General features: G+C 42.1%; 2 protein-coding genes across 3 annotated transcripts in view; one reads left to right on the top strand and one right to left on the bottom strand.

Moving 5' to 3' along the window:
• ACSL5 (acyl-CoA synthetase long chain family member 5) overlaps positions 1–253 on the bottom strand; it is a 32,300-nt gene extending 32,047 nt beyond the window's left edge. Inside the window, exon 1 of one of the 2 annotated variants that reach the window (XM_035132407.2) lies at positions 195–253. The gene's annotated coding sequence lies outside the window, so the exon portion shown is untranslated. Of the gene's footprint in view, positions 1–109 lie in introns of both variants that reach the window. The other variant, XM_035132404.2, reaches the window with a different exon arrangement.
• Positions 254–4,633: 4,380 nt separating this feature from the next.
• LOC118093896 (guanylate cyclase 2G) overlaps positions 4,634–16,387 on the top strand; it is a 35,445-nt gene continuing 23,691 nt past the window's right edge. Inside the window, exons 1-6 of the mRNA XM_060274732.1 lie at positions 4,634–4,843; positions 8,262–8,610; positions 12,057–12,166; positions 12,603–12,788; positions 14,211–14,355; positions 15,430–15,565. Of these exons, the coding sequence (XP_060130715.1) occupies positions 4,649–4,843; positions 8,262–8,610; positions 12,057–12,166; positions 12,603–12,788; positions 14,211–14,355; positions 15,430–15,565 (1,121 nt within the window). The 5' untranslated portion in view covers positions 4,634–4,648. The remainder of the gene's footprint in view (positions 4,844–8,261; positions 8,611–12,056; positions 12,167–12,602; positions 12,789–14,210; positions 14,356–15,429; positions 15,566–16,387) is intronic.

Here is a 16,387-nt window from a genome sequence, read left to right as displayed (position 1 = left end):
TGTTTAACAGCTATCAGCTATTTTGTTCCCCCATAATCTTTAAACAGCAAAAACTAGCTATTTAGCATCACTGGATGTTGACTGGGAGAGAGTTAATTTCAAGGCTTACCTTCTTCCTGTTGATCAACCACAAAAGTGAGTGAAAGCTTGTCGTCCCCCCCTCCCCGATCCCCACACTGAAGTTTAGCACATACTCCTCTCACAAGTAGTTCCTGGAGCTGATCTGCTTCAGTCATCCATGCTCAGAGGGCTCTAATAAAGTGACAGCATTACACTCGGCAATCTTTGAACCTACCTTGTGGTAGGTTCAAGGGCGGGGCTTGACGTGATCAAACAGATGGAATAATTTGAGCTGGTGAAAAATGCCTGTTTAGCAAAAGGCTAAGCAGTTAATGTTTACGCAACAGCTCTACAAATTCGTAGGATGTCTGAAGTTGAAAAACCAGCGCTGGCTTTTGCCAGTTGCTCATCAGAGCACCTAAAGCAGAAGTATGTAACCCAGCATGCTTTTACTGGTGAATTTTGTATCTTTCTCATCAGAAAGCAGGGGAAGTTGTGTGAGGAGAGCCTCATCCAAACTATGTAGCAACGGCTGTACGCTGTTGCAAAATCCTATGAACAATGTAGCATCACAGCCAATATTCTGAGGAAGGATGAGTGCCATGGTGATGTGAGTGAAAGATGTAACTGCACATGAAGAGAAACTTTTTGAAATACTGTACTGTATGGCAATCCTAGGCAGTAGGTACTTGCAGCTGGTTTCACCCTCAAGGCACCATTCTGTGACTAATTCTGGCTGGTGGACCAGCCAGAAGTCTGCCCAATCCTGATCATAGAACAAACAAACAGGTAAAAGGGGTCACAGCCTCAATGTAACAGCAAGAGGATAATTATATAACTGAAACCATCTCACACCAAAAAAAAACCCTCTTTGACAAGCCAGATTGTCTAAAATAATAATCGTTCAGTGTTGGGTTTAGGTGGGCCTTTTGAGGGTGGCAAGGATTCGCAAATGTTGCTACAACAGCCAAAAATGTCCAGCTCCTTATGGACGCCCAACATATTTTAATTATGTAACTGGGATAGCGCAATCAGTAGAGCATGAGATTCTTAATCTCAGGGTTGTGAGTTCGAGCCCCATGTAGGCCAAAAGATTCCTGAATTGCAGGGGGTTTGGACTTAGATGACTTTTGTGGTCCCTTCCAACTCTACAATTGTATGGTGTACGTATGAAAATGGTCTTTTCCTGAAGCATAGAGCAATCCTATGCGTATTTACTCACAGCTATCATATTAGTATTAGTTTCTCATTAACACGTAGACAAGTTGAGCAAGTCTGTTCAGTCACCCTGTTATCTGTTCAGTCCCACCATAAAAGGCAGCAAAGAGATGCTGAGTGTACAGGATTCTACCAACACGGTGGCAAAACTTAAGTGAGTCATGCAAGTATGCCCCCTTTCCGCCTGGTTCTGTTTCATTCATTGATAGCAGTACAATACCAGGGGAAGGAGTCACTGAGCCTTGTGAGATATTTCATTGCTGATACAGTATATTACAGAATTCACCAGATATATTACTACTGAACATTTGTATGTGTGTGTACACACAGTGTGCCCCACATAAATTATCTCAGCAATCTTTAAATATTCCCTTGAAAGTAGGTCAATATTATTTCAGTTGGAGTGTCTATGTGAGTTATGCTTGAGGGGTGGGATAAAGGTTCCTTCATTAATCAACTGATGGGGCAAGATTTCAACTGGGATTTCCTAGTCATTATGCTCCTATTAGTTTGATCTAAGTTATTTATATAATGCCTTCCATCTGAATTTTGCAAAGCAGTTTACATAAAAGAATGAAATTAATAAGCTTCCACTAAATATATATATACAATAAAGCTCCATAGATAAGCAAAAGCAAAGACACAAAACCTTTTTCGAAAGGTAGATCTAGACCACCAAATTCAAGTTTATCATTGGCTATTAGTCATGATCAGTATCAGAAGCTGCTTCTGGAACGTTTACTGTGGCTGCATATAAGTTTTTTGCAGCAACTGCACATTTTTGCTACAAAATAATAATAAAAATTCCTTCCAGTAGCTCCTTAGAGACCAACTAAGTTCGTCATCGGTTTGAGCTTTCGTGTGCATGCACACTTCTTTGGATACCTTTTAGTAGCACCTTAGAGACCAACTAAGTTTGTCATTGGTGTGAGCTTTCATGTGCATGCATGCTACTGGAAGGATTTTCTTAAAAAAAATGTTTCGACTATGGCAGACCAACACGGCTACTTAACGGTAACATTTTTGCTATTTAGTCCAGATTTACACTTTTGAAGAAAAATCCCATAATTAAAAACAAAACACCTGTTGCCAGTGTCCAAATCGTGATATCTCAATGACCTGTTTGCAATATTAACCCCCCCCCCAAAAAAATATATAAGGAATCTCTGTTGCTAGGAAACATAATCAGGAAAGTGCTAGTGTCTTCATGCCCTTCTTGTGGGCTTCTCAGATAGTAATTTCCCAGGGGTTGCATACTACTGCTGCTTACCCAGGAGGAAGGGGCGGGGGGGGGGGAGCTTGCTGCTGGTGCAGTGGCAGAGACAATCTGACATCGTACTCGCACCACACCAAGCTCAGCTCCTCCCACCCCTTTCAGAACATGCAGCACTGGGAAGTCAGGTCAGCAGTGCATCCTTGTCTGCACTACCAATCACTACTCTCCCCAGAGGCAACTGGTTGGCCACTGGGTGGGTTTCTGGTCTGATCAATCAGGGCTTTGCCTCCATTTTTATGTTCTTAACACTCCAGCCCTCAGAACAGGGTGGCCCTTTAGTAGCCCTGTGGTGGCGGTTTGGAGAAGAAAAGGCCACCTCACCGGGAGCTATGTGCTGGGAAGCTCGTGAGCTGTTCTGACTTATCTTTCTCGCCCCCTCAGGACAAAGTGGTCCTCAGGTAGCCCATTGGTGGCAGTCAAAGCATGTGGCCCTCAAGCTAAAAACATGTCCCCACCTATGTTTGGAAAGCATGTGTAAGGTAGTGTCAGCAACAGGAAGTGACAAGTGTTCCCTAAGAGATTTTAAATATCAGAGACTCAACAGGGACATTAAAGTGGAACCCAAGCATCTGCCTTAGTGGACTTGGACTTTAGGACTATTCATTGATTAAAAAAAAACTGGTTCAAAGGGAACAAATATTGGACATGTAACAGCCAGACACAAATAGTTTAAAGATCATTCGGAAGGCTTCTAAGTCAGCATGTTGTTATCACCAGTAAAAGGCAATAAAAATGTAGCATTCCTTCCCCCCTCCAGTAAAGCTGCTTAGAAACTTTGCCACAAGTGCCCACCAAATACCGAACCTTTCTGTGGATAGTTAAATGATACTAATCGCACGTATTTCAAAATGAGCTTACATATAAAAAATCTACACATTTGAGAAGGCTTAACATTTCCGAGGTCCACCAATTGCAAAATAGCAGCAGCCTCCATAGAACCGCCACCAGGCTCACCATTCAGGGACTGTGGCAATGAGAACAACATACTGTGGATGCTACAACACATTCACGAGCTACACTGAGTTCAAACTAAGCTGCAATGCAGAAGTGTCATTTGTGAGAAGATTCCACATCATTATATTTTTGAAATGGAAGGCGCTGCTCTGACATCTCAGTTTTGAAAACTTTCTACCAAAACATTTTGTCACAGTGTGAAAACCGCTCTTTGTCAACCATGACCATGGGATCAGTTTCAACCATGTGAAGAGTGCAATAAACGGATTGGCTGAGCGCTGGCACTTATTTAAATCCCTGAATGTTCTGTTAACACCAAGGTTGCAGGTTCAATCCCCATTCATATTCCTGCCTTGAGATGATCCTTAGAGTCCCTTCCAACTCAACGATTCTATGATTCTATGAATATCCAGTAAGCTGTAGGGTACTATTTTCCATTCTTTGGATTACTCATGACGGGGAACCTCACAGAGGTTTGCACTCAACTCTTATTTAAGTCACAAGGGACATTATTATTTGCAAGCACATAATTGCATTCTTCTAGATTGTACTTGCCGTTAACAACAGAACACAAATAATACCTGACACTTCGCCAGATCCTGACATTTTGTAAACAAGGTGTTCCGTAAACACTCGTTTTACAGAAAGGAGTATACACACCAACATTTCCCTTGGATGTTTCCTGTTGGCTCAGTTAATTTCAGCAAGGTTTAGCAAAGTCAGCAGCAGCAACAACAACAAAAAACCTCTTCAAAAGTTTTAAACTGACCTTTTGACACATCAAGTAGTACTGCAAGGAAGCTGTTTTGGTGATCAAGGATTCTGTTAATTAGAACTGTTGATGAAATGTCATGCTACAGGCAGAGGTGTTGATATAATCATTTCAAGCAGTGGTATAAGTAACACAGAGAAAAGGATGACATAAGCTTTGCAAATTGGGAGAGCAGCTTAGTATTTCGTCCAGTGATGCAGTGGCACATGAGCAAATGCCCACAGAATTTCTTCCGCATTTACTATGGGTCAGTGGTCTCATTTGCTACTGCAGTTTATTCCACTAACACTGCTAGTGGTCTTGGGATGTCCAAGCTTGTAATAGCCTTTCAGGCTCCTTGGAATATCTCCCATCCCCTGAGTGGCCAAATGTTAAGCTCTGCTATCGAGATTGCCATCGATAAGGTCAATGCGGATCCATCTTACCTAGGCAATTACAGCTTGGAGTTTATTTATGCCGACTCCGGGTGTGAAGCAAAGAAGTCTCTAAATGCTTTCATCAACCAGTTTCAAAAAGAACACATTTCTGCCTTGTTTGGACCAGTTTGCTCCGAGGCAGCGGAGGTTGAGTATGAATTCATCCTGCTTTTTTTGTTTTGTTAATTTGTTATAGTGTGCAGCCAACCAGGACACATCCACACCATGCATTTAAAGCACATTCAATGCTCATTTAAAGTCCAAGGCTTCCCCCAGAGCATCCTGGGAACTGTATTTTGTTAACAGTTCTCGGAATTGTAGCTCTGTGAGGAGTAAACTATAGTTCCAGGGTTCCTTGGGGAAAAGCCATGTGTGTTATATGTGTGTTAAATGTACTTTAAATGCATGCAATCGGGCTTTACATTCCTCTCTTCTCCTCTGCAGATCTCTCTGCACCCCTAAAATCTTCACTGGAGTGTCCCCCAATCTTTCAGGGCAGATTTTGAGGATGTATACAGAGCTGTGAGGTATGGGGGCAGGGAAGAAAAGAAGGTGAATTCCTGTTGTGTGAGCAGATTCCACTTGTGCATAGTCCTGTTTACAAACCTCTCTCACCTTTCTAGAATAGCCCGTAGGTTGTATTTAAAGACTGGAGTTCACTAATCTATTTTATCTAAAAGAGGTGCTCTCCTATGCAGTTGTGGAGCTGCAGGGACCATAGCCAAGATGTTGCGGGTGGGAGGCTGTGTGCCTCCACTGTATTTTAGGACACAGTTTGATTATATCTCAGACCTATCTTAATTTCTAGTCTTTCCATTAGTTCTGTGTACTTGGTGCTCCGCACTCATTGTGTCTGCAAAAAAAATAATCACAAAAACATTTGTTGTTGTTTTAAAAAAGCAAGGTGACTGATAATATCGCTATAATTATTGCTTGCCCACACAGCCACATGTAAACTAATATGGCATGAGGAGCAAAACTGTGCTGAGAAGCTTGCCTCTCTCTTTGAAATATTGTTGGCTTTGAAATATTGTTGGATTAAATATGTCATGGCACCTGTGGTTGTTATGCAAGAGGTGGTTTTTGGAATCTTGATTTTGATGGGAACTTAACCTTGGCAACTTAAAAAGGAAATTAACAAACATTATGTGCCACTTAAGCAATAATAAAACTTCAACAAAAAACCAAAATATGAAAGCTTCTCAATAAAAGACAATTAAAATGGGTATTTAATAAGATTCACAATGAGTTAGAATGAACAATTAACTAAAAACATGTAATTTCTGTCTGTCTGTATAGGCTTGCCTGAACATAAATGTTTTATGCGGCTTCCGAAAAGAGTGCAGCAAAAGTGATGATTATAGGAGGGTACTTGCAAAGTGTGGATGCTGCCACACAAAGTGGTTGTGGGCATTTGATCTACTTTTGTCCTCAGCTAAGGAAAATCCCAGTCAGGAGGCTCAGGACCTCACCATGAGCATACCCTCCAACATTTCTGGCACTGAAATAGGGATGCTCAGTTTTTGGTCCCGAGCTCTCTTGCCTGTACCCCATCTTTCCACCAGGTGGTGCACAAACAAACTAACAGCTGGAAAAGAAACTCGGATCCTGGAGGAGGAGGAGGAGGAGGAATTGGCTTGCTTGAATTCCCTGCAGCAGAGGTGGAGAAACTGTGGTTCTCCATACATAACCAGACCACAGCTTTCAACATCCCCAACTCCTAGCCATGCTGACTGGAGCTGATGAGAGTAGATGGGGAGTTCAAAAAATAAATAAAAAGAGCCCTAGTATTAGGCTGGGGAGGGGAGATGCTGCAGCTGGGAGAGCAAAGCTTTTCTCTGCAACCTTACTCTGTTTTACAGTACTATGCTCCAGCTCATACCCACCAACATTCCTCCAATGAAAATAGGGGTGTCCTATTCAATAACAATAATTTTACTATTTATATCTCACCCATCTTCCTGGAATGCCTCAGCCACTCCAGGAGGCTTCCAACATATATAAAAGCATAATAAAACATTAAGCATTTTAAAAACCCTTCCCTATACAGGGCTGCCTCCAGATGGCTCGGGGGGTCAGAAAACTCCATAACCTCCAACATTTCTCTGATGAAAATAGGGATGTTCTAAGGAAAAGCAGGACATACCGGTATCAAATCAGAAACTGGGACTGCTTCTGTAAATCTGGGAATGTCCCTGAAAAACAGGGACACTTGGAGGGTCTGTGTTAAATGTGCAACCATTTGTACATATTATTAGAGCTCATGGAGATCTTTAAATTAGAGCCTATCTATGACAAAAGGCCCAACCTGCATTCATTTCAGATGGGCTTGGAAGCAAACCAAACGTAGAGTGCATGGTGGCATAGCTGCCAAGTTATCCCTTTTTTACAGGGATTTTCCCTTATGCTGAATAGGCTTCCTCGCGAGAAAAGGGAAAACTTGGCAGCTATGGCATGGTGGATATGCATGAATAGAGACAGTACAACTCAATTGTGATTTAAGTATTCATGCATATAATTCTAGTAAATGGTTCACAGTGGTCTCGATAACTGGTCTCACAATTGATTTGGGAGAAATATTGGTGTTAGGATCTCACCACAATGCTGAGTTTAGCTCGTGTTTACTTATGCATTAATATATAACAACTTCACATCTGAGTGTGGTGGAGTCTCCTTCTTTGGAGGTCTTTAAGCAGAGGCTTGACAGGCATATGTCAAGAATGCTTTGATGGTGTTTCCTGCTTGTCAGGGGGTTGGGCTGGATGGCCCTTGTGGTCTCTTCCAACTCTATGATTCTAGGATTCTATGATTACGTTATGTTGTGTTATTCTCTTCTTTTCTGTGTCTAATTAAAGCCCCTTTGTTTAGGCAAGTTTATCCAGGCATGTGGATGTGGACGTGTTTGAATCTCTTTTTTGTTTGCCACTGTTTTTAATTACCTTTTGATTGATAATTTTGATATTTCTTGTAAACCAGAGGGTTTTCATTGGTTTTTTTTTTTTACAGTCAAGTGGTATATAAGTTCTGTTAAATAAATAAATACACTGAAATCCTATTGCATTGAAATCCTATTCACTGAAACCCTATTGTGATTACTTATGGGCACCATTATTGCAGGCAGTGGAATAGAGAAAAATGATTAACAGCTGGTTTTTGTATTTCCAGAAATGGGAAATCAGGCATTATGTGTTTCAGTTTCATACCCCCCCCCAAAGGCCTTGATGCAATCTGAAACCTATAGAGCACCTAAAAGATCTTCATTTGAATGCATGCAACTTTTTGAATGTCTGCCAACTTTTTCTTCTCCCCCACCCCTTGCCTCATTTCCCACCTTGCCTAGTGACATATTCTCGAGAATTCCAAAGCTTGCACACTATTCTGTGACATTGTGTTTAGTCTGATAAAGATATTTCCTGGCATGGATTGTGGGGTTTTTCCTATGGGCCAACACAAATGCCTTCACTTTTTGTAGAACAAAATGCTATGAGCGACAGTCAACCAAGTTTACTTATTGCCTCTTGAATGTTACTATTAAATCCAGTTCTTTTTATTATTCTCCACCTAGGTTACTGGTTTGCTAGCTTCTCAGTGGAACATCCCAATGTTTGGGTTTGTTGGCCATACGGCCAAGCTGGAAGACTCCTTTGTTTATGACACTTATATCAACCTTGTCACCCCTCTGCAAATGATCGGGGAAGTCCTTTATAGAACTCTCCAGTATTTTGGGTGGAGGTACGTTGGCCTCTTTGGAAGCTCAAGTGATGTTTTCACTTGGGCTGAAACAGAGGAGTTGTGGGCTTCTGTAGAAAATCAACTCAAAAGCAACATCACCATCACTGCTAAGGTGAGATACAACACAAAAGATCAAAGCCTCCATCAAGACAAGCTCAACTATATATCATCAGTTGCCAGAAGTAAGTTTTTTGTTTTGTTTTCATGACAGGTTTCTGAGCTCTGGAGGTAAAGAGACAATTCTCCATGTGAGTTCATAAGTCTCTCAGCACCATGAACTCTGTGCATGAAGGGAGGTGACCAAAACACTTTATTTGGAACAAACTCAAACCAACATTGGACATCAGAAAAGCCTGGCAGAAATCTATGTCTTCAGCTGCCTCACGGCCTGGTACTTAAAGTGCCAGACCCTAGTGAACTGAAACACACATAAAAACATGGATTGGACTTACAAAAGGGATTTTACTTCCCAATCCATTTCCCATGGCTTGGTGAGCTGTATCTGGCCCATGGTCCACTACTAGTTACCCACCTCTTACTCTTACTGTCCTCTGCAAAATATGACACACTGCCACTCGACTTATCAGAAATTGAAGCTCAATACAGTTCTTTTTTCTCCCTGTATGTGCCTGTGTGTACCTTTGAGTAGATCCAACTAGTGGTGCCTTCCCACTAGATATGCTCTCCAGCCAAAGATGCCTTGCTGCCATCTGTGCTGTCTACTGGTAGAGAAAACTGTATTAAACTTGTGTGATTACCTGTACCTCATCTCTCTGGTGTTCCTGGCTCCTGTGTTCAAAAAGATGTCACACTTTAACTTCTTCTGGGAATGGACATTGCATTCCTAGGGTTGCCATATTTCAAAAAGTGAAAATCTGGAAAGAAAAGTTGTTGAGCTTTAATTGCGTTTTTGAGCTAAAGGTAAAGGGACCCCTGACCATTAGGTCCAGTCGTGACCGACTCTGGGGTTGCTCACTCATCTTGCATTATTGGCCAAGGGAGCCGGCGTACAGCTTCCAGGTCATGTGGCCAGCATGACAAAGCCGCATCTGGCGAACCAGAGCAGCACACGGAAATGTAGTTTATCTTCCCGCTGTTGCGGTCCCTATTTATCTACTTGCACTTTGACATGCTTTCGAACTGCTAGGTTGGCAGGAGCTGGGACTGAGCAATGGGAGCTCACCCCATTGTGGGGATTCGAACTGCTGACCTTCTGATCAGCAAGCCCTAGGCTCAGTGGTTTAACCCACAGCACCACCTGCATCCCTCGTTTTTGAGCTACTTTTGAGGGAAATCGGCAAAAACAATACTGCCAGCATGGGGTGCCATACATCCAGCTTCACCCCCCCCCCCAGACATTTTACCAATTTCCACCCAGCCACTGACTGCTTGCAACTTCAGTATTCCAGATATGTCCAGGGAATTCTGGTTGTATGGCAACCCTACATTCTCCTGAAGGCATTAAGTCACAATCCACAGACTGCTTCTCAGTAGCTATTTTATAACGCTTCACATCTCTAGATATTTCCCCCTACCTCCTCCTTATATGTGCTGAGAGGTCAAGATGACGCCTTTCTCTCCAACCTACCAAGCTTGTGCTAGCAACACTCCTCAATATCCACTTGTCAGTGTCCTGTTTAAATATGGTTGCGGTGATTTGGGGATTCTTACCGTAGACGAAAAGCAAGGAAGAGGTGGAATGGTAGAAGTTTATAAAATTCCACAGGATGCAGTGATGGCCACCAATTTGGATGGCTTTAGAAAAGGAACTGAACAAATTAATGGAAGATAAGTCTGCTACAGGCTACTCACCATGCTGGGTTTGCTGTGCCTCCTTGTTCGGTTGCTAATAAACACAGGAAGGAAGAGTGCTCTTGTGTTCAGGACCCTCCTAAGGGTTTTCCATGTGGCTGGCCACTGTGAGAACAAGGTGTCGGACTAGATGGGTCATTGGCCTGATCCAGCAGGCTCTTATGTTCTTACGCCACATAGGTTTAAGTCATGCAACCACTTGCAGGATTTGGGCTGATGGAAGATCAGATTTGAGGGGCAATTTGGCCACATTGTTTGGGTTTACGCCTATTGACTCATCTTATACATATTACCCAGATATGCCCTAATTAAATGTTGCATGCGCACATGGAAGTCCAGGACGCATGCCTGGCAGGCAGAGCAGAAAGGCAAGGTCTTGCTCTTCTACCACGTATAGGGAAAAGGTAAATATTACTAAAAAGATTGTGGATTTTTTTTGTCCTATGTGAAAATTCTTACGGGCTTCTCTGTGTAAAACTGTTTCAACCAAGAAACTCGTTTAATGAGCAGAGCTAAGGACATGCTGAAAGATTTCCCCAAGGTTATTTATTTATTAAAATTGGTATACCACCCTTCATCTGAAGATCAAAAATCAGAACGCAAAATACATAATGAAAAACAAACCACACCCAAACACATTTAAAAGGCCACAGATTGTTTAATCAGCCAAAGGCCTGGTTATAGAGAAATGGTTTTTGCCTGTTGCCTCAAGATACGTAATGAAGCCACCAGGCGGGTCTCCCTGAGGAGAACATTCCATATTTATATATTGCTAAACCTTTGTAATGTTCACAACTCTCGCCTTTCCATAACATTCTGTTTCACAGACAAGAAAGGAGTGGAGGTGTCTAAATCTGGGTGATGGGTGTGTAAGTCACATGGTTACACAAGGCCAAGAGCTCTACTTAATGCCCGCTTGTAACAAGAACTATTTATACAATACTTGGTATAAATGGAGGCAGCATTCTCATACTTTTTTTAAAAAAAGTACCACTAACAACTGGAGTTGGGAATACTTCTTTGCTTAAGGAGTATTCATATGTACAGCTTCTGGTTACATTCAGGTGTTCTGGTCATGCACTTAATGCACAGGGACTTCCAAAGACCAAATAAATGACTTTCCCCCCTCTCTCTGTGAAATATGATACACTTCTCTGGACTGCAATACTTTAATCTTTTGTTATGTGCACTGATTTCAATGGGATCCGATGGTCATTTGTGTGTCTGAGGGCCTGGGAGTTTATTAAATGATTTGGGTGATGAGGAAATGATCGAAAGTTACATTGGTTTTAAATACCCAAGATATTTTGTATTGCCTCATAGTGATGCACCCAGAATTACGCACAATCATTTTCCATTTTCACAATCAGTCATTTACCAATACTTACAACGACTTTGTTCACCACATTATCCAATGTGCATTTATCAATACATTGTTTTGGCTTTTCTTTTCCTTTTGAGTTTTGTACCACTGTGTTTGCTGTTGTACCAACTATTTAGTTAGGGTTGCCATATTTCAAAAAGTAAAAACCAGGACAAACCCTAAAGTTGCTTTGAAAAAAGAAGAACCCCAAAACGGCCACACACAAAAAAACCCTCGGTTTTCGGTTGACTTGCCTAAGATCCAGCACAATGCGCTGCATTTTGGAAATTCCCTGCAGACGTCATTTCTGCCTTTGAAATCCTGGTAATGTCAGGGAAAATCTGGACATATGGCAGCTCTAATTTAGTTGCTGCTACTGGCTCAGTTGGTGGGTAAACTTGACTTCTTAGATGCGCTGGGAACTGATCTCTACTGCCGGTATTTCTTTTGCAGTTATTGTTATAATCTGCAGTGCTTTGGATGCAAGATCTATTTTGTTAGAGGCCAAGAAACTAGGTATGACAAATGGACCATATGTGTTCTTTGTGCTGCAGCAGTTTGAGGTCAGTAAATAGCTGCAATGTGGTGAGTATTTCTTCATGACCTTGCTAAAAGCATGGTTTTTAAGCATTCCTGTCCTCAGACTTACAACTAAAAAGACACAACACAACAGGAAAATGGATTGTGAGGGAAAGGAGGGGGGAAAGCAAACTCAGGTTCAAGTTCTCATTTACAAGTTGTATGTATGGTGGGTCAGAAAAGCAATGGGTATCTCCAAATTTGCATGCTGTAGTATTTAGAATTCAAGACTATGGCTGGGAAGAGTTGGGTTCAAATTTTGCAGCATCCATTGCCTTAGACACTATCTCTCATCTAACCTACCTTGAAGATAAAACCAAGCATCTATATTGTTCTATTCCTATTACTAAGCATTATGGGAATGGGGTAAGCTGCGTATTTATTACCAACAGTGCTATCAATCACTCTTTTGTCTTCTAGGACAATTTTTTGAAAGAGACTTGGAGTAATGAGAACAGCAGCGACCTAGATGCCTATCAGCCTGTGCTTCTCATAGCTCTCACATCTTACAGAGAATACAAGACCTATTCTGATTTTGTGAAGGAGGTCCACAGCAAACTGAAGGAGAAGCAGCCTTCGGACAGTTTGTTTTCTTCACACAGAGAGGTCATATTCACAGCCACAACTTAGATACTTGTTCCAAGGAGGCATAACAAAAAAACGAGAGGAAACCAGGTTGAATTTTGCCTAACTTGGATTATCCTAAAGGGCACTGTGATGCCACATAGAAAAAAAAGGGCCAAATATGTCAAATTTTCTAAAGGCACGATCATCTGATCCAATATTTTGAATAAGGATCTTGTATTGATTGTTGACTTTATGTTAAAAGTGTAGGAAATAGATGGTTGGTTTTTATGGTAGACAACATCAAAACATTCCTCGAGAGATTTTCTTCACTCTAAAGCCATGCTGATTAGTTTTAGGAGCTGAGGCTTTCAACTCATTTACTAACATGTGTAGTCTCATTTGACCTGCAACCAGGCCCATGCAGAGCTTGTCAGTGAGGCCCAAGGCAGGAGTCGTGGTAAAATAAAGTTATAAACTCACACAAGAAAGTAGCCAATCCCTGACAGTGCCCCCCCACCAGCTTAGCCCTCCAAGGCAAGTGTGCCCAGCTGCCCCCCACCACACTCTGCATGGGCCAGCCTGCATCCATATCAGATAACACATACCTTCCAAGCGTCCCGATTTTCCAGGGACAGTCTTGGAATGATGAAAGCTATCCCAACTTCTGATTTGATCCCAGAGTGTTCCTATTTTCTCTGTCAGTGCCAGCACCACCGAGCTCAGGGAGGAGTATGAGCCAGCATTTGTTCTGAGCAGAGTTGGCAGTGGCAGTTGTGACTGCAAGCGGATATCCCGTTGCCCCTCCATGGCCTCTCTGTGGTCTCTCCATGGCCGCCACAGCCAGCCTCCTCCCTTGGGCAGCTCACAGCGACTGCTGGAGTGTGGGCGAGGAGAAGAGGCTGCCACCGCCCAGGCCCAGCCCTATATAAGTTGCAATTTCAGCTGTATAGTGGTACCTCGGTTTACGAACTTAATCTGTTCCGGAAGTCCGTTCTTAAACCAAAACTGTTCTTGAACTGAGGTGCGCTTTTCCTAATGAGGCCTCCTACCGCCGGTGCCCTTCCACCGTTTGGATTCCATTCTTAGACCAAGGTAAAATTCTCAAACCAAGAACTATTTCCGGTATTGCAGTTTGTAAACTAAATCGTTCTTAAACCGGACTGTTCTCAAACTGAGGTATCACTGTATTTGAGGGAATCACTTGAAGGATGCCTTGTGTCGAACTACTTCAATTGCTTTTGTTTGATTTTCTCATTGCAAACAGCGGAAAGTCTGTAAATTTTGATAAGAAACCTGATTTGCAATGGGGGTTGAATAATTTCGATTGCAACTGGATTTTGAGTTTGGAACAAATGATTCCACTGCTAAATATGCGGTCAGACAACTTCTGAAAGAATAGTTTAAGAAACTTCTTCCGTTAGAAGCCAAAACTCTTACTGTTCTATATTAACTGTTTTCCAGGTAAGTTCTTATGCTGCTTACCTACACGATGCTGTTTTGCTTTATGCATTATCCATAAAAGAAATGTTAGAAGGGAAAAAGGACTTCCGTGATGGAAAGGCCCTTGTCAACAGTTTGAAAGGTTACAACAAAACTCCAATGTATGGTAAGTTTGTGGATTCAGACTGCAAAAACAGTCACTTGAGAGAGGGAGGGAAGCCACACTTCTGTAGTTGAGCAGATACTCTGAATGTTGATGCCCCTCCCATGTATCTTTGGGTAAAGCATCTCAAGTAGCAGGGCTGAGACAACAGAGAAGCTTTCATTCACTTGGTACTATCCAAATGTTTTGGACTACAACTCTCTTTTGTCCCAGCCTCCATGGACATTCTGGCTGAGGCTGATGGGTGTTAAAGTCCAAGATATCAGGTCGGTGAAGAGTACAGAGCATCTGCTAGCCTAGTACCAAGTCAGAAGGACCATCCTGCGTACTTCATGAAGCAGCACATATCTGGAGTAGATCCATTGATCTTCTAAATAAATGTGCAAAGGAAGCTGCTTTAACTATTGTCAAGTGAGCCTTAGGAACTTTTTCCACGTGACTCTTAGGATCTCATGCGATGCCAACAGAGAATGCTTGGGTGCAACTCTGAGATTGCCTGTTGCCCTTAAAAGTATTGTCTCTCCACGTTGGTTGCATGTTCAGTCAAAATAACATTGATAGATATAACAGAATGAACCATTTATTCAACTTTGGCATTCACAGAAACTTCCCCCTGATTAAAAGTGGCCACCTATAAGCCATCTTCAAACAGCACGTAGCTGAGCTATGGAGTTCACCAACAGCCACTAATCATGATGGCTATGTCCTGCTTCCAGGATCAAAGGCAGTATTCCTCTGAATACCAGTCACTTGAGCACAATAGCAGGCGAGGGCTCAGTCATGTTCCTATTGCAGGCTACAAATAGGCATGTGATTAGCCACTGTGAGAACAGGCTGGGTTTGATGAGCCTATGGCCTGATTCAACAGGGCTCTTGTGTTCTGGCTATCCTGGAAATCTTTGCAATTTAGCCAGTGGGCTTTTGACTAATGCAAAATGGACGGGATACATAAATATGTAGTGCATTGTGTCTTCCTATGCTGAGGAAGAGGCAGAAAAATAACCTCAGTCAAAATGGGACAGGTGCGCTGAAGTGTGGGGAATGTGCTAAAGCTCTTATTTTTAATATTTTGTTTAGGCATTACTGGGCCAGTCAACATTGACGAATTAGGTGAGAGGAACATGGATTACTCTGTCTATGATCTCCAGGAATTTGGCAACTCAGTTCATTTCATTCCAGTTCTTAACTTTGATAGTGTCAGGAAAACGATCAGGTATTATTTGTGTGTGTGGTTCATGGGTACTTTGCAATTTAATCTTTTGTACAGTAGATTTACCTTGTAAACTACCATATAATCTTCTTTGTATTCATTCTTTGAAGGTACAGGTAGGTAGCCATGTTGGTCTGAGTCGAAGCAAAATAAAAAAAATTCCTTCAGTAGCACCTTAAAGACCAACTAAGTTTTTATTTTGGTATGAGCTTTCGTGTGAAGGAATATCTTTTCCTTTTTGCCCGTTTTATGAAGGGAAGAGCTGAGACCAAGAGTCAGTGACTCACCCAAAGCCATTTGAATGAGTTCTACAGTATGGCGATATTTGAACCCAGGACCCATGTTCAGCTGCCATGTATCCATGCATTATTGTGGTTGTCTGCAAAAAGAGAGCAAGCAGCTGCTCACACATAGACCTCCATGTAATTGAGACACCCAGTTACTCTGATGTCCTGATCCCATGGAAGTCTACTCTCCAGCATCTGCTCATGTCTAGACTTTGTGGGGCAGCCCTGTTCCCTACTGTGATGCTTCCACCTGCAACTTTAAATTCTATATTGTAAAAGCAAACTGAATTCAGCTTTACAAAATCATTTTTAATTCTCCTGCTTGCCTTGCAAAGATAACCACTTTGCATGTGATCTATTTTTCTGGTTAGCAAGTCAGCAGAAGTCAGCCTGGTTTCCTCCAGATATTTTGAACTACAATTTCCTATAGTCCCACTCAGCATAAATGGGCAGCACCAGGTTAGGAGGGACAAGACACCTACTTACATGCAAAGAGTAACATATGCTAGCTGTGTGGAAAGCTGCCATCTTCCTCCTT

The sequence above is a fragment of the Zootoca vivipara genome, chromosome 5 (assembly GCF_963506605.1).
Source record: "Zootoca vivipara chromosome 5, rZooViv1.1, whole genome shotgun sequence".
In the NCBI taxonomy this organism is placed as follows: domain Eukaryota; kingdom Metazoa; phylum Chordata; class Lepidosauria; order Squamata; family Lacertidae; genus Zootoca; species Zootoca vivipara.
Note: the sequence above shows the minus strand (reverse complement) of the source record. Positions and strands in the feature narration are given on the sequence as shown.